The following is an 18,084-nucleotide window of genomic DNA, read 5'->3' on the forward strand; positions in this document are numbered from 1 at the left end:
AGGTCCTTTATTTTTGAAAACGAGGTATCTTGTAAAATGGTTTGGAAGTTTAAATGGAAAGGACACAGCACGTGCTTGGTGTCCAGTTAATGGATTATTTAATGGATTCAATCTGTTTGGAGGGCGGGACAAATCTATATTGTCTCTTTCATGTTGGCTCATCGAATGCTGCCTCAGATGTAAACACAGTGCTCTGCAGCATTTTCCTTTTAGTGACTCACAGGAGGATCTGCAGTGTAGCTTGTCTTCCTAGTCCTCTCAGCCATTAATAGATTGAATCTGCCATTATTCTTCATTAGCTGCATCAAAATTTCAAGCTGTCATTGTCTTGTTTTTTAGCTTTATTTGAACTTTTTTGATGAAAAAAATATTTTACAGATTTAGAAATGTTAGTATAGTATGTGGTTGTTTGTTAAATGAAAAAAAATTTCCTTGAAGAATTCAGTTCTAAGGACTGTTATCCTCAACACAATTTAATTTTAGTTCATTCCGTATCTTCTTTTTCTTTTTGCAGTTGTGGGATATGACCCCAGTCGTGTCTTGATGACTCTCCCAGGAATCAGAAAGATAGTATTTACTAAAGAAACGGTTGTTTTAATCCAAATCATTACCAGAGTGGTAAAGCAGACATGTGAGAAGTAAGAAAGAAACTAAAGACGCTGAATGAATTTGCAGATTACCCATGTGCACAGTGGGGACCTGGCGAGTGAGTACTAGCAAGGGGACTCTTCCAACTTGTTCATACAATATAAAAGAAGCTATTTTTTTAACAAATGGTTTATACAGTCTGGCTGTGCTGCATTGTTTTGAGTATACCGAAAAATCTGTGTGGGGTGTTTAATTTTTATACTTTTCAACACCCCATTTTACTTGTTGCTTTGTCAGAGAAATAAGGGAAGTAGCTACTCAGAGTATTTTGGTCATTATAGTTTCTGTGTTTACTTCAACATGTGTCACGTGGCCAGCGGCTTTTTCTTCTCTTCCCTCTGCACCTACCTGCACCTTCTCTGCCTTTCCTGGAGGGGATGTATTTATGTTATTTATTCCCAGTGTTTCTGCTTTCATGTCCTCCTCAGTGGAGAGATTTGGAAACCCATCATGTGGATTCACCAGCCAGCTGCTGGTATCGCCTGAAGAGTGATTTGTTTGTAATGTCTGCCTCATTCACGTTCTTATGAAGTAGAAAAGACTGTCTTTCTGCCTCAGTTGCCTCTTTCCCACATTAAAAAAAAAAAAAATGCTGTGAGAAAGCTGCTCCCAACCATGGTTATCACAGAAGTAGATTATTTTAACTCAGAGCTTCAACGATCAGTGCCTGGATCATTTAGAATTCAGTTGGAGCCTCCTGAGCCTCTTATGTTTTAGCTTTTTTGACGCAGCTCTCCCTCACTCGTAACAATGAAAACAAATGACACACACACAAAATCCTACATCAGCGGCCCTCAACCTTGTTGGCAGCAGGGACCGGTTTCAAAATGAAACTGTTCCACCTCAGATCAGCAGTCATTAGCTTCTCATAAGGAGCATGCAACCTAGATCCCTCGCATGCGCAGTTCACAATAGGGTTTTTGCTCCTATGAGAATCTAACGCCACCACTGATCTGATGGGAGGTGGAGCCCAGGCAGTAATGCTTGCTTGCCCACTGCTCACTTTTGATGGGTGCCCCCATTCCTCACAGGCCATGGACCGGTACCCATCTGCAGCCCAGGGTTGGGGACCCCCACCATACATGCTCTGAAAATAAGTGTCTTTAAGTTGTGTTTTTCTGTGTGACATCATCTCTGAACTTGAACATGTTCATTATGGCAAGATTGTAATCCTGCTGTATTTCTCGCCCTCTGTATTCTATCCCTTTAAAAACTAGATATTTAAACATTTTATCCTAATGTGTTTCATCAGAACACTTTGCACACTTTCTTACTAAAACAGTATGTGGTTGGTCCGAGACAGAATGGTACCTACAGCGCAGGCTGTGTTCCTGTGGGAATGGAAAAGAGGACTTTAGAAAGTGAACCTGAAAAGCTCTTATTTCTAAGGGAATCCAATCAAGCTTGAGAAAATGAAATATTCTTGTGTGTAGTGATTCAACTCAGGATATTGAAGTCCCTTTTAAAAATCTTATTTTCACCTGTAAAAATAGAATAAAAATTAATGGCAAGCCTGCGCCCGGTGCCTGCCCCTCCCAAGCACTTCACACGCACAGCTCATTCAACCTCACGTGTCGGGAGCATCAGGGAGCTCACCAGTCTCTTGAGGATCACAGGCCAATCGTTTGTCCTTCCCGACCCAAGCCCCACCCCACAGTGTCTTGCTCTCTTCTGATTTTACAGGTTTTTTTTGGTGGTAATACACATGGGAGTGAAATTGAAATCCTCCCTATTATTTTCCCTCTTTTCCTGGAAAGCCGTTTTTTGCCCTCACAATCATTCATTACTTCTCTAACTAGGGGGAAGTACCACAAGCCATCCTCGGGTACTGCCCCTACATGTGCTTCCCAGGGATGGGGCCTTGCTAGAGGTGATTCTGCTGCCCCAGCATTGGGAAGCAGGACCAGTGCATGTGTCCCATGCAGCCGTGGTACATGGAAGCTGTCACCTGAGCCAGCAGACCGGCTCAGCCCATGTGACCGGAGCTCTGAAGAGGCACACACGCATGCCCTGCACAGGCTGTTAGCACTTGTCACCTCGCTGCCCTGGTCCATGCTACCCTTGCTTGTGTCAATCAAAACTGTTATAACTACTTTGAGTCTTTTCTGCATGATTGCCCTGTGAGAGAGCTTTAATAAGGGAATTAAATTTAAAATATTCAAATGTCTATTTTGTAGTTTATTACTAGAAGCTGCAGCCACTTACTAAGTTGTATGTAATATAGGACTGTCTGTTGGAAATGAGTAATAGAGCTAAATCACTCCATTTTCCCTTCCTAAACTTTGAGCTTGGCCTGCCTACAGAGAGAGGAACACAGTATTAAGGCAGCAAAGGCCCAGGCACCCAGCAAGCCTGTATGGGTTCTGAAATAGGTCTAGATGCGTTCAGACCTCATTTGGGAAGCAGAGTGTCCCCGTCAGATCACATATGTCCTCTACAGTCGCTCTGGCCTATGACCTTGCACACCACTCTGCCTTCTCCCTCCCAGCCCACAGAGCCACTCAGAGGCTGAAGCCACTTCACATCCCACTGGTGTTGAGAATCATGATCAGAAAACCACAGATGTGTCAAGGTATCCATTGCTCTTCCCTTTTCTCTCGTCTGTGTGGGTGCTTGAATTTGGTGAAATGCATTTAGCAAACCAACTGTGTGTTTGTAATACTGTGAATTCTTGAGTTTTGCATTAAGTGTCTCCCCTATTTTTGTAATTTGTAGAGAAATACGTGCTGGTGTTGGGTGTCTTCCAAGTATTTTATGGAAATAGAGGCTCCATTCCTTAGGAGTGAAAGCTGGCGCCAGCACTTGGCTCTTATTCTGTCTAGGTGAACTCTCATAATTCTTGTTTTACCCTGTTGGATTTGCACTTTACGTATATTTTTGCTCTATTACTTAAACATACAGCAGCTCTTACAAATAATGCCTAGCATGCCTGCGCTGAGAAAGTGGCAGATCTACACATATCATACGCAGAGTTGTTCTCTACCTGATGGGCAAAACCAGCCACATGCTCTTGGTTCTTCCAAACGAATGACGTTACTTGACATTACTGCCTGAGTGTGTCTTCACAATAGCAAAATAGTTTGAGATTAAGCATTTGGAATCTTATGTCATTTTGTGTGAGGTCAATCCACCATAACGTGTTTCTCATTTGGTTGTTTTAATTATTCCAGAAACCATAAAATTACAAAACTGGAAGGGGGATCTTCAGAGATCTAGAGTGTTCCAAGCAGAAAACACATTAGTTATACAGGGCAGTTAGATACGGCTGAGATGTAAACAAGAGAATCTAAAAGAATGTTCAAGGAATAGCTGTTTTTGAACATTACTTATTAATGGCATGAGTGGGAGGAGAGACTTTCAGCACCTTGAGACAGGGCGCTGTCTGGAACCAGCTTTGTTCCTCTTATCGAAAGCATATGTGACACTTTTTTTGGCTCCAGCCCTGTGGTGGGGGAGGTAATTATTGCCTTCATCCACATAAATTCCTTCCTATACATTCCCCTCAGACCACCCCAGAGGCAAAACTGAAATGGAAATCCAGCAGCACTTAAAATTCACCCTACCCCATTTGGCTGCAATTCCCAGGCTTACAGCACTGCCCTTATGGAATATCACATTTTCATTTTCTGAGATTCATTTTATAAAAGTGCCATGGCTCACACCTATAATCTGAACACTTTGGGAGGACAAGGTGGGAGGATTGCTGAGCCCAGGAGTTCAAGACCAGCCTGGGCAACACAGCAAGATCCTGTTGCTACCAAAAATTCAAAACTTAGTTGGGTGTGGTGGCACACATCTGTATTCCCAGCTACTCAGGAAGCTGAGGCAGGAGGATCACTCGAGCCCAGGAATTCAAGGATGCAGTGAGCTATGATTGCACTACTGCAGTCTAGCCTGGGCAGCAGAGCAAGGCCCTGAATAAATAAAGTGTAATTTATTTTTGCCTGATATTAATCACTTCTTAGGGCCCAAATTTTTGTTTTTAAGCAAAAGGATAGCTGTAAGTGTGGGTTGCAGTTACTGGACATAACTATTCACTAAATGAGATTCGTTTGGTTATGGCTGTTCATAGAATTTTAATTCTATGTCAGTGTTCTTGTTCACTAAGGTATTTCGAAGTGACAGAAAGCATTTTACCAATACATTCTTATTTTTCTACTTTAAAATAATATTGAATTTTTCCTGGTACGAAGACAGATATTTATTAACTTGATTGGAAAACACAGAAATTAAGTTCATGTTGAACACTGAGTTATCTAGATGATCCCTGAGATTTGAATGTTCATGTCAACCGTGTTGAGTGCTCACCAGCCACCACGCTTTAGGCACTGGCAGTGCAAGGTGTCTGAGGCCCATTCTCAGCCTGGGCAGAGGTCACACAGTGAGTAAATGGGTCTTTTCAGTGCAATGTGGTCATGGTAGAGGCATGCCTGGGTGCCACTAACCCAGCAGGTGTGGCAGGAGGGGCTTCACAGAGGAAAGGGACTTTGAGCTCAGTGTTAAAGGATGAGGAGTGAGTCATAAGGGGGAAAAATGGAAATGACTTTCCAGACTTCAGAAACAGCATAAACAAAGGCCTGAGAGCTGGAGTCAGTGTGGTGTGTCCAGGGATCACAAGTGGGCTGGAGTTGCCAGAGAACAGCCAAGTGGCTCAGCTGCCATCCCGGAACTGAGCTCGTCACTATCAGATGCTGCTGCTCCCTGGCCTCAGAGGAAAGCAGCACACAGCTCACCGCGAGGGATTTCCCCAGAGGCTCCTCCTGCAGCCAATGCTACTATTAGTTTATATTATAATAGTATCAGTTTCTTTTTCTTTGGAAATCCCTAGAACTGTTAACTGAAGGTGACCCAGGGTAACTAATTCTGGATCTTTGGGTGCACAGCCTCTCACTGGAGTCTGAGAGGACTCACAGACTAACATCAAAGGTGTGCTGGGCTCAGCTGCTCCACTGTGGAAAAGGAAAGCCCTGGCCCTGTGGCAGGAGGGGATTGTTTTAGTCAAGTGTGGCATTGCACAGACAGGCGGTGCCGAGTGTTTGGGTGCGGACACAGGCAGCTGCTGCCCTCCACTTCCTGCTCTTGCAAGTCACAGATGATTCTAGTACAATGTGGGAGGTCCTCCTTACAGGGCCACTTGCAAGGGGAAGGCAGAGAGTTTCGTCAATTCAGGTACAGGTCTGTCTGGGAGACCTGGCCCTGTGGGGGCAGGAACACCGTGCAGGGGCATGGCAGCGCCTGTCTTTGCGATCACATTTGCCTTTTCCTTGTAGGACCCAAAGATCTATGTCCAAAACTGAGTCCAGAAACATCTGCATTCCTGTTTAAACTTCAGCTCAGTTTCTTAACCAAGAACCACTTGTCAACCCTCCAGGGTTGTGGTTTGTATTTTTGCCTTTAAGCATTATCTCCTTTCCACCAAGAAGCCTAATTAGATTTAACACATGAAAGCAGTGTCTAAAAATTATATCAGTCCTAAATTGGAATGGGATGTCTTCCTTGCATGTCCCATACCAGGGAATTTTTTTAACACGTAGTGTAGAGCCTTTGCCAGAGATGTTGAAAGGGAGATTAAAGGCTTGAGTGAGGGATGAATTTGATCATCATTCTTAAAGTCCCTTCCAATCCTGTGATTCTCTGATTCTGAGTCTCGTTTATTATTGGACGTGCCTAGCCCATCACCAGTGACCTGCCCGCATATTGCTGGCTTTGCCTGGATAACGGAGAGCCTATCACCACATGCCTTTGTTGTCTTCCATCATATCAAGTGAGTTGCTTTCTGGACTTTTTCTATCTAGAGTCTGCTAGGTTTGGTGAAACCCCGAAGTCATTTGGGGAAAGATGGTGAAGTTTCTTTTCATGAGTTTGTAGGGGAAAAAAAATTCTTTTTAATGATGGTAAGGGTGGAAATTAATCATGGTACCATCTCATTAAAAATAGATACTTCAAAATGTTTACCTTTACAAGTCAAGAAGAGTATCTGACTTTCTTGGAAGTGTCAGGAATTGCAAGTTGGCTGAAAAGTTAGATTGAGAATCTGACCTTGTTACTTACGATTCTTTTTTCCCTTGGTTCTCAGGGATGCATGAGAATAGGTGAGCTGTCAGTCACTCACAAAAAAAGAGAAAATGATTTGAAAAATATGTTTCACATATACACACTCTTTTTATCATTTTAGTGGATGGCAGCCTTACGTCAGTAGTGTATGCCAGTATGAAGTATGGACCAAAACACTAGTGTCACTTGTAACCATTGTACTCTTATGGATTCGTGTCTTATACCATTTGCCTTGCTTTTTAAATGACTTTGTTTTTCAAGGTACTGTCATTTTGCAAAAGGAAATCTTTATATGAAATGTACAAAAACTGTTACTAACTGGACAACAGGGAAGGTGCTGGCCCCACATTAGTGCCTGCCTACCACTCTACTTCTAACCAGGGACACGGATCTTCCATTCTCTACATCCACCGGACTGCAGCCCACATCTGGACCTGGCTGCAGTGGGCATATTACTGTATGGATATCTTTTTCTTTCTTTTTTTGAAGTGAGGAGATTCTTCAGGGGGTCAGGCTGAGAATGTAATGTCTGACATTGGAACAGATTTCTCCCGTGTGGTCTAGCTGGACCCCTCCGGCATTTGCCACACTCCCTGCCAGTCCTGACATTGACTTCCTGAATGTGATTAGGTGGTAATGAGCAAGAATTTCCTAGGATGTTGAAATGTCTGTATCCAGGCCCCCATTCAAATGCTGCTGAATATTGTGAATGTTTTTACTCCGCTCACTTTCTCACTGTGCTTCCCTCTAACCAAAATATACGTGTAGCCATTACCAATGTACAACTCTCAATGTCGAGTTGCCTCCATGGTTTAAAATAAATCTCTGTGAAAACCTTTCTGCAGCTATGGTCCCATCACTGTTACGTGTGGCCACACACACACCGACAACCTTGCTGTGCTGTTTAGCCCTGTGGGTTCTGTCCAGTTGGTGGGAGGGGGAGGTTCCAGATCACTCCATCTGCTGTCTAGATGCCAGGGAAAGCTGCTGTTTGGAGGTGAAGATGAGCCCTGTTCACCACAGTCTAAGCACAGCATATGGGCTCAGGCCATGGAGCCCTTTTTCTTCATCAATCATGTATGTCAAGTCAGCTTTTTCCTGTGCTTGCTTAGTAAACTTTTCAAATGAGGAGAAATGACTTCTTCGGGGCAAACACTGCCAGGGAAAGCCTCATTTAAAACTTGTGAGGTTCATTTTATGGAGAAGAAAAATAGGTGCAAAGGCACCAAGTGACCTGCATGCTATGGAATCACCGTTGAGGGGGTGGCTGGGTTGCCCCGTCCTGGTGCTGCCAGCACAGCCTTGCCCACACCCAGCATTGCTGAGGCCCATCACTCTCCTGCAGAAAAGGAGGCATGCAGTTAAATGGAGCTGGTGCTTGCTTGATAGCGCCTCCTTTTGTCAGAAAAACGCGGATGTTTCGGGCTGGCACTGTTAGGTAACAGGGGTACCTTAATGGCACCGGTTCCGGGTTCTTCTCCCCCACTTGACTGGGCACTGTCTGAACCCGCCAAAGGAGGGCCAATCAGAAAGAAGCATCTCCCAACTTCCCTTGGGCCCGCCCCACATAGGCCCAAGGGATATAAAACCCAGCACACCAGCAGCTCTCTCTTCTCTTTTCTCTTCTCTTCTCTTCCTTCTCTGCTCAATACCTCCAATAAAGATCTCTTGACCACGACCAGTGTAGTCTGATCCTTGCCCGGCCTCTTCCATTGGTGCCGTGACTCGGATCGGGACACCCCACTTCCTCTCAGTGGGACCCTGATCCTCTTCGGGCTCGGTCCAGACCCCGGCCGGTCTTCGCCCATTTTCCTGTTCGCCGACCTCTCCACCCAACGCCGGCCTCATCTCGGTAAGTCTCCCCTCCTGGTGTCCAACACCAGCCAACCAACTCCCGTCTCAGCCGCCCGCTCTCGGCCGCCATAAATCTTACTCTAGACTCGGTCTGCAGGGAACGGAGTTTTCTCCCTCTCCTCCTCGCGTCTCCGGCCTGGGCCCCCCTTCCCTTTCTCGTCTCAAAAATCCTGGTACCAGGTGGCCCACGGTCCTCGGCCATAGTCGGCCCCTCAGTCCTTTCACTTTGGTGACGACCAAACCGGAAGCTCTGAGTCACGTCGCAGTGTTCGGCTATTAGGGGACGCCCTACTTAGCCCTCACTGCATATCCTCTCGTAGCCCCGCAATGGGAGGCTCCGCATCCCTGCCGGCCGACTCTCCCCTACTATGCCTCCTAAACAATTTGTCAGCCCTAGGCTTAGTGGCCGGCCTCAAACCAAAACGTCTAATTAAATACTGCACACAAGACTGGCCCACTTACCCCTTAGATAACCAAAACAAGTGGCCCCCTTGTGGGTCCCTCGATCCTGGTATCCTCCACAATCTCTATAACTATTGTGAGCGAACAGGAAAATGGGCAGAAATCCTGTACCTCCATGGGTTTTTCCTCCTAAAGGCCCTCAAACTGTCACCCTCCCTGACCCCCCTCATTCCTTCCGCTCCTGACTTTGATCCCGCTGATGAGCCCCCGCCATATCATCATCCATAGCCCTTCCCCCCTGGCTGCCGCCCAGCCCGCAAGGGCCCCACCCCCGGCGGCAGCCTCACCTCCTTCTGCCAACCCCGGCCTTCCTTCCCCGTCCTCTCCAACCTCTCCTACTTCCTTTCCTCCACCTTTCAGCCCTCCTACTACTCGTTCCAGATCTCACCTCCCTGTCCTCGCTCCTCTGCGAGAAGTAGCAGAGGCAGAAGGCATCGTTCACGTCCATGTCCCCTTTTCTATGGCTGATCTTTTACAAATCGAAAAACGCTTAGGCTCCTATACCTCCAACCCCGCTTCATATAGCAAAGAATTCCAGTATCTTCTCCAAGCTTACAGCCTTACCTTTCACGATATTTACTTGATCCTCTCTAACACCCTTCTCCCTGAGGAGCGCCGGTGAGTCTGGGAGCAAGCCCGCACTTATGCAGACCAGGTCCACCGAACAACCCCAGCCCTGCCCATAGGGTCGCAAGCAGTCCCCGAGCAAGAGCCTAACTGGGATTACAACACCCAAATTGGCGTCGCTGCCCGGGACCACTTCGCCACCTGTTTAATAACCGGGCTGCTTAAAGCAGCCCAAAAGGCAGTCAACTTTGAAAAACTTCACGAAATTGTACAAGAGAAACATGAAAACCCATCCGCCTTTCTTGACCGCCTTACACAGGCACTCCAACAATATACCAACAAAGACCCAGAAGCCCCTGATGGCAGGCAGCGTCTCATGTCCCATTTTTTCGCACAAAGCTTCCCAAACATTAGAGCCAAATTAAAGAAGCTAGACAGAGGGCCCTTCACCCCGCAGACCGAGATTCTGGCCACCGCGTTCAAGGTATACCATAACCGTGATGAGCAGGCGAGGAGGCAAAACTGTCAAATGCTGGCTCAAGCTCTCCAAGCCCCTCCTTGGCCAGCTATAAACACTGGTGACCGTAAGCCACCATTTGCCCACTGTCAGCCCCCTGGGCCCTGCTTCGAGTGCGGCAAAGAAGGGCATTGGGTCCATGAGTGTCCCAATCCCAGGCCTCCACACAAGCTGTGTCCAAAATGCCACCAGCCCGGTCACTGGGCCGTCGACTGCCCCAACTCCCGGAGGGGGGTTGGGCCAGACCCCGGCCCCGACCTCTTAGGACTGGCCATTGATGATTGACGGAGCCCTGGGACTCCCCCCACCGACGCACACTATCACTGCACAGGAGCCCAGGGTGCCTCTCACAGTAGATGGGCGCCTTGTCACCTTCCTCCTCGGTACAGGAGCTACTTTCTCGGTTCTGCAGGAATTCTGGGGTGTCACTTCCGGCCCTCCTATAGTCAGGGTAGGAGGCCAAACCATGCGCCCAAGAACTACCCCACTTTTATCCTGCTCCTTCTCAGGTCACTTCTTCTCTCATAGGTTTTTAGTTATGCCCCAGTGCCCCCTTCCCCTATTAGGAAGAGATATCCTTTCCAAGTTTAGAGCAGCCATCACTTTTAATCCCATAGCTCTCCCAGACTCTGCCTCCTTCCTCGCCCTAGTTGCCAACTCAACTGACCAACCCCACACTCCGTCTTCCTTGTCCCTATCTGTCAACCCCACAGTCTGGGACACTGCCACCCCCTCACTGGCTCGCTGCACTCCTGTTGAAATCTCTCTAAAAAACCCCCACCACTTTCCATGCCAGCCCCAATATCCCCTTCCCGCTACCAGCCTCAAACGCTTGCAACCCCTTATCTCAGGACTTCTACAGAAGGGGTTCCTTAGGCCAACACACTCTCCATTCAACACTCCCATTCTAGCAGTAAAAAAACCCAGTGGAAAGTTTCACCTAGTTCAAGATCTGCGGCTTATCAATGAGGCTGTTAAGCCCATCCACCCGTTAGTCCCTAATCCCTATACCTCCTCTCCTCTATCCCACCCGATACAACACATTTCTCGGTGGTGGACCTTAAAGACGTCTTTTTCACTATTCCCCTCTCCCCACAGTCCCAAGACTTCTTTGCTTTCACCTGGACTGACCCAGATACCCAACAGTCACAACAGCTTACCTGGACAGTACTTCCCCAAGGGTTTCGAGACAGCCCCTACATTTTTGGTCAAACCCTTGCCTCAGATCTCAGACTACTACACCTCCCTCACTCCACTCTCCTGCAATATGTAGATGATCTCCTCCTATGCAGTCCCTCTTTAACAGCCTCTCAAACTGACACCATTTCTCTCCTCAACTTCCTAGCAGACAAAGGATACCGGGTATCCCCCCTTAAGGTCCAACTTTCCTCCATGCAGGTGACCTATCTAGGAGTCCTCCTTTCCCACAACTCCAAGGCCATCACCCTAGACTGGAACTGCTTCATCCGGAGTCTCTCGGTCCCCAAAACTAAGCAAGAACTTCTCTCATTTCTAGGGCTTGCAGGGTACTTCAGAACATGGATTCCCAACTACTCTCTCCTAGCAAAACCACTTTATGAGCTGTCCTGTGGAGCTCCATCTGAGCCCCTAGATACTACTGTCACCCAACCTTTTCAGGCCCTCCAACAGGCCCTTCTAAAGGCTCCAGCCTTAATCTCCCAAATCTCCAAAAACCCTTCACCCTATATGTACATGAACACAATGGCCTAGCCCTAGGAGTCCTAGGTCAAATGCAAGGACCCACATTTGCCACCATTGCATACTTGTCCAAACAGCTAGACCCCACAGTGCGAGGGTGGGCCCCCTGCCTCCGGGCCCTAGCAGCCACCTACCTCCTACTCTAAGAATCAAAAAAACTCACCTTTGGGGCAAGCATTGTTATTGCCTCTCCACACCAACTTAAAGATCTCCTCACATATAAGAGTCTACAAACCTTTCCTCCTTGTCGCATACTTTCACTTCTAGTCTCTTTCCTTCACAACCCAACTATCTCCTTCCAGCCATGTGCTCCCCTCAATCCTGCCACTCTCCTACCAATCACCACCCTCCTCAACACGACTGCATTGAGATCCTAGAATCCCTCCTCCCTTGTCTGACTCATATAACCGAAGGACCCCTAGACAGTCCTGACCACACCTGGTTCACAGATGGCAGCTCTTTCACATTACAAGGGCAGCGCCTTGCAGGATATGCCATAGTCTCTCTAACCCAAACCATAGAGGCAAAGTCCTTACCACCAGTACCACTAATCAACAGGCTGAACTCATCGTGGCCACTCGGGCATTCGAATTAGCAGCAGACACCTCACTCACACTATATACAGACTCCAAATACGTTTTCCACATCCTTCTCTCTCATTCAGCAATTCGGAAAGAAAGGGGGCTCCTAACGACAAAAGGAACATCTATCACTAATGCCACCCTCATCACTTGTCTCCTTCAAGCCTCCCTACTTCCCTCTAAAATAGGCATCACACACTGTAAGTCACACCAAATTGACTCGTCCCCAGTAAAGCAAGGCAACAACAAAGCAGATCAAGAAGCCAGGCAGGCAGCTTTGTCAACCTTAACCCCCGCTGTAATGTTAGCCCTACACCAACCATCAAACCCAACGTGACTCACACAGTCATCACTAACAAAATCACCAAATCTCTCCAAACATGCCCTCTTCTCATACCTTCATTCTATCTTCCATACAAATCCTCTGACATTAAAAACCTTCCTCGACTCCTTCTTCACTCTGGACTCCTCTGACTTGCAATTCCTTAAACAGCTCACATCCACCTGCTTCATCTGTCAACGAACCAATCCACAAACTCCACTAAAGCCAGGACCCTTCCCAACCCATCAGGCCAGAGGACACATTCCAGGCGGTGATTGGCAGCTTGACTTTACCCACATGCCCTCTGTAAAAAAATTTAAATACCCCTTAGTCCTAGTTGACACCTTCTCCGGATGGGTTGAAGCCTTCCCGACCACCAATAAAAAGGCAAGTACCATTGCCTCAACCCTTCTGTCAGAAATCATTCCAAGATTCAGGGTCCCCACGTCCCTCCAGATTGATAATGGCCCTGAATTCACATCCCAGATCTCTCAAAACGTTGCAGCCGCCCTCATCCCATGGCATTTCCACATTCCCTATCACCCACAATCTTCCGGAAAGGTCGAGTGGACCAACCGCACACTCAAAGAGACCCTCACCAAGCTATCCTTAGAACTGCATCTAGACTGGGTGAAATTACTCCCCACAGCCTTATTCAGGCTTCGAGTTCTCCCAAAGAAACCCACCCTCATGTCTCCTTTTGAAGTCATGTATGGTCGTCCAGCACTTCTTCCTGGCATTAATCCCACCTCCCCACTGATCCCATCACACATTAATTATCCCCTCTTGTCCTTCATCCGTTGTGAGCTTTGGAAAAGGCAGGAAAGCCTCCAACCAGACACTAATAACATACAGACTACCTTCCCCCTCACGCCCGGTGGCTGGGTATTTTATTCACCACCCGGGCACACCAATTCAATAACTCTGGCCCCAAAATGGAAAGGGCCCCTCCAAATCGTACTATGCACCCCCACTGCCGCTAGACTCCAGGAATCTCCAGGATAACTAACACCCTGGCTTCATATTTCCAGGTTAAAGCCAGCCACCAACCCGGATCAGACAAGAAGCCCACCGGCCCCACACCATCCCACAAAATATACTTGCACACCTGTGCCAAACAGCCCACTCAAAATCCGCATCTCTAAAACACCTTCTCTTCCCCCCATTCCAGAAACATAGACTCTCCCCACAACCCTACTACCTGTTCACCGTCAAAGAAACCTACACTACCAACAGGAGAACACACAAACCCCCTTCATCTCTCAAGTTCCACTTCTATGTGCAAACCTTAACAGACCTCCTCTTACCGCCTCCCACATCTTTTCACCTTCCTCCACCAGCGAACCCCCTTCACAGCCCTATTACCTTTTCACAGTCAAAGCCCCCTCTTGCTGCCATCCCCTTATCCGAGTCAATGCCTGCCAATAACTCCTCTGCCCCCACTACTAACTTCATCGTTTCCATCTCTAACCAAACCTTTAACCAGCTTCTCCTCAGAAATTACCAACTTTTAGCAACCTGTGAAGATGCAGAGGACTCCAGAGACAGCCTCACACCCTTCTAATATGTCAACGACCAATACGCCAGTCAGCCGACACCAGTCAGATAAGATCTACCATAACAACCCCTCATCCAACATCCCTCATCCAGCCATTTCCAGGGTCGAGTCTGCCAAACACCCTAAATAACTATCATTCTCTTTTCCTTCTGGGCTAAACCTAGGTCCAACGCCCAATGTCTCGGTTCCACCAGTTCCTAGACGACCTCCGCATGGACAGCTGGCTCATCGCAGACCCCTCCCTGCCCCTTGGCTGGCTCACGGCTTTGAACGACTTATACCTACAAGGAACATTCATAGACTTCACACCCGAGGAGGTGTTCATATATAGCGCCCTACTACTTGGCCTTATACTCCTACTGTGCCCTGTCCACAACCCTCACAGTCCTCCCTTACCCCTCCCCCACAACGCCCCTGTTCAGCAGGAAGTAGCCAGACGAACTACAATGCCCATTTCCCTACTTCTTGAAAAACAAAAAAGGGAGGAATGTTAGGTAACAGGGGTACCTTAATGGCGCCGGTTCCAGGTTCTTCTCCTCTCCTTGACAGGGCACTGTCTGAACCTGCCAAAGGAGGGCCAATTAGAAAGAAGCATCTCCCGCCTTCCCTTGGGCCCGCCCCACGTAGGCCCAAAGGATATAAAACCCAGCACACCAGCAGCTCTCTCTCTTCTCTTCCTTCTCCGCTCGATACCTCCAATAAAGATCTCTTGACCACGACCGGTGTAGTCTGATCCTTGCCCGGCCTCTTTCAGGCACACCCAGAAAAATCCCTTCCTTGTGGTCCTTGGCTGATGAGTCCTGGATCAGAGTGTCTCAAGGACCACTGAGAAGCTGCAGCCGTCTGGGTTTTCCTTTGCTATGGGGGATGAGTTAGTTACGTTTATTCCACCATGGACACCAAGAATGTATGTAGATGTATTCTAAATCTGCTCATTGGTTGTATTACAACTTTTCCTGGAGTCACTAAGAGGTAAAATGGTGTAAATTAGAGGTTTTATCAAAGTGTAGTACCAGAATGCCAGATGCATTACTGAAGCCACTCCTAATCTTAAGCAAATGTAAACTAGGCCTCATTAAATTGTTTATGTAAATATGCATCGTCCCTTGGTTATGTTGTGCTCCTGGGACCATGCACAGCAAAGGCAGTGTCCAGCCCTCTCCTGGGGGGGGAGGGGGGGGGCACAGCGCCAGCCTCTGACACTGGAGGAGCTGAGAAAGGGAGGGGAAGTGGAGTCCACAGGGGGGCATTCCTGCTGCCTCCACCCCTGCGTCCCCTCAGACTGACAATGATGGTTCATCTCAAACTTCGAATTCTTTAGAAAACCACATTCTCGAATAAACGAGACTTAAGAAAAGAACCTGCTGCAGGAGTTCAAGGTGAGCCTGATCACAGCCCCGGTAGTTATTTATTTTGAAATAAAAGTTCCCATCCCTTGTAGGCCTCACTGTAAGGCACAACATCTTCGAGGGGAAGTTGAAGTGGGGTCTTGTTCACTGGTCCCTAGACCGCACCTTCTGGTATTTTCTAAGGCAATTCTGGTACCGCACTGTGTATGGGTTGGCCTATTTAAATGTCTGAGCCAGCTGTTCCAGGATTTCAATGAGTTTCTCCTCTTCGGCCGGTGAGGAGGACGTTCTAGCGAGAGGCAAGTGTGTAGAAACGGGCTTCCGATCTAAAAGTGAGAGGGAACCGCGGAGAGGTGTGAGCTGCCGCAGCGTGGCTGGGTCTATGTCCCTGTGCTGCTCAGGCCTTGAACTGACGCCTGCTGGAGTGGCGGTGCCCCACGGGTGTTAGACCCCATCCCTGCCCTCAAAGGTCCCACACACGGTTCAGGCAGCAGGGATTGATATGTAAAGTGCAGTTTGGGAACTGGGAGGCTGCAGCCAGGGCTGGACGGGAGACCACGTTTGGGTGATCAGCAGGAAGGGGCGCGGCCATCCTCCCGGATACCCCAGGGGTCACCAGCGCTTTAGAATTCCTCAAGCAAGGGTGGTTCTCATCAAGAACAGAGGAAAGAGAAGCCGAGCAAAGAGCCTGGCTTCCACCCAAGGTCAAGTGCTGTCTTCAGATGGCGTCCACTCACACGCCTGCCCCCTTAGGAGCCCACTGGGAAGAGACGTGAACAGATCACTGCTTCCAAAAATAGAGAAGCAGAGTCGGTTACACCCTTTGCACTGCAGAGAAGCAGAGTCCGTTACTCCCTTTGCACTGCAGCTTTGCATAGCGCCCCTCCTGGGCCTCAGGAAACTGCAGAGAAAATCTTCCATTCCCAAGGTAGGAAATGCCTCTCCTGTTCCCACAGGACCGTAATGACAGGGTTATCACAAGTCTTCAAAGAAGCTACCAACCTGAGGTGAAGCACTTCCCAAAACTAACCTCAGCAGGCAAAGCAATCGTCTCGCCAAAGAAGCCCAGGCACAGTCCCACCCCGGGTTTCACGGAGGGGAAGGTGCGCCTCGAAGGCCCAGCTGCTGCCCCCAGCCCTTTGTCAGCTGCCTTCACAGCCAGGGAGGAAGTCACCTTGAAAGAATTGGCCGCTGGGTTGTGCGGCTGCGGCAGAGGAGAGGGCCAGCCACAGCACGGTGTCCGCGCCCTGGGCCTCGGAGCGCAGGCGGTCCCTGAACCTGGTGTGGAACCCCGGCATCGCCTGCCTCACACCTGGGAGAAGGAAGGGGCAGGCAGATTAGAACAGCATTCTCCAACAAATGTGGTTAACTTCCCTTAATAAAAAAAAAAAAAAGTGTAAAAATGAAATGGGATCATAAACTGCTCTATTTTATAGCACTCACCCAAGCCACTCGGAACCAATTCCAAAGAACCTTGTTACAAAGCCCCCAAGGTGTCACCTGATGGAAAGTGCTGCTCACCAGAGCCTGACTGAGGCCCCATGTCCCCGGGCACCAGCACCCAGCCCAGCCCTGAGAGCAGAGTCGCCCACAGAGCCGCCCGCAGAGCCCCCCTTTCCATCCTAAGAGAGGATTGTAATGAGCTGTGGGGCTCACAGTGAGGCTGGGCCCAGCAAACCACTTAGTCTCCTGGGTTCAGCAGCCCTCTCAAACCATCTAGGCTCAGAGGATCGTGGCTGTTGGTTCCTTGGACTGTTTTAGCATTTTCCTCTTTTAGGGAGGAGTAGATAAGAGGAAAGAATTCTTCACTTCCTCTGCCAAGCCCCTCGAGGTGTCCCACCCTCAGCATCCCAGGGCTACAGGGAGGTGTTTGCCTGGAGTAGCCTGCCGGGCCTGGCCTGTGCCGCAGCGTCGGGCACTCTACCTACCCACGCCTTCGAGGACCCAGCCACACGCTCTGGCTCCAGTCCACACCCCATTTTCCCACAGACCTCAGGGAACACAGTGTCTCCACAGTGAGCACATTGGGAAACAAAATAGTTCTCTCTCGAAGCCAAGGAAAGAAAATAAACCAGAGAAAACAACAATTAAGAGCCTTACTGAGATCATGGAATTTTAGAGCTAGAAAGGATCACCGAAGCAAAAGCCCTCCTTTTTTAAATTAAACATCTTTTTTTCTTTTCACAGAAGCAATACTTGTTTGCTGTAGAAAAGTCAGGATAAACTGATCGGCAAAAAGAAAAAATTTGAAAACCTTGTGATGTGTCACTCAGAGGTGACACATGTCCGCATGCTCAGCCCTCCCAGGCCCCTGTGGCCACAGACAGGTTGTGTGCACCTGAGAGCTGCTCTATAACCTCTGAACAACACATAGTGAATTGCACCTTGACCCAGATGATAGAGCCCAATAGTGGGCCTGCCAGGCAGATTTTAAACATCTGAGCTGATGTTGG

At 48.4% G+C, this 18,084-nt stretch overlaps 2 protein-coding genes across 31 annotated transcripts in view; one reads left to right on the forward strand and one right to left on the reverse strand.

Moving 5' to 3' along the window:
* The window catches only part of WDFY2 (WD repeat and FYVE domain containing 2), a 314,795-nt gene extending 307,249 nt beyond the window's left edge, over nt 1-7,546 (forward strand). For 8 of the 23 annotated variants that reach the window (XM_063619259.1, XM_063619253.1, XM_063619255.1 and 5 more), the window contains one exon: nt 515-7,546. In XM_063619259.1, coding sequence (XP_063475329.1) covers nt 515-544 — 30 coding nt within the window. In that variant the 3' untranslated portion in view covers nt 545-7,546. The remainder of the gene's footprint in view (nt 1-514) is intronic. The other 15 variants (XR_008651395.2, XR_010116082.1, XR_010116073.1 and 12 more) reach the window with 14 other exon arrangements.
* The window catches only part of DHRS12 (dehydrogenase/reductase 12), a 58,511-nt gene that overhangs the window by 6,996 nt on the left and 33,431 nt on the right, over nt 1-18,084 (reverse strand). For 3 of the 8 annotated variants that reach the window (XM_055244852.2, XM_055244849.2, XM_055244848.2), the window contains 2 exons: nt 16,806-16,943; nt 15,656-15,957 (listed from right to left, as the gene is read on the reverse strand). In XM_055244852.2, coding sequence (XP_055100827.1) covers nt 15,848-15,957; nt 16,806-16,943 — 248 coding nt within the window. In that variant the 3' untranslated portion in view covers nt 15,656-15,847. Of the gene's footprint in view, nt 1-7,875; nt 8,042-14,753; nt 15,141-15,655; nt 16,944-18,084 lie in introns of those variants that run through there. The other 5 variants (XM_063619264.1, XM_055244847.2, XM_063619265.1 and 2 more) reach the window with 5 other exon arrangements.

Source organism: Symphalangus syndactylus, chromosome 15 (genome assembly GCF_028878055.3).
Source record: "Symphalangus syndactylus isolate Jambi chromosome 15, NHGRI_mSymSyn1-v2.1_pri, whole genome shotgun sequence".
In the NCBI taxonomy this organism is placed as follows: Eukaryota; Metazoa; Chordata; class Mammalia; order Primates; family Hylobatidae; genus Symphalangus; species Symphalangus syndactylus.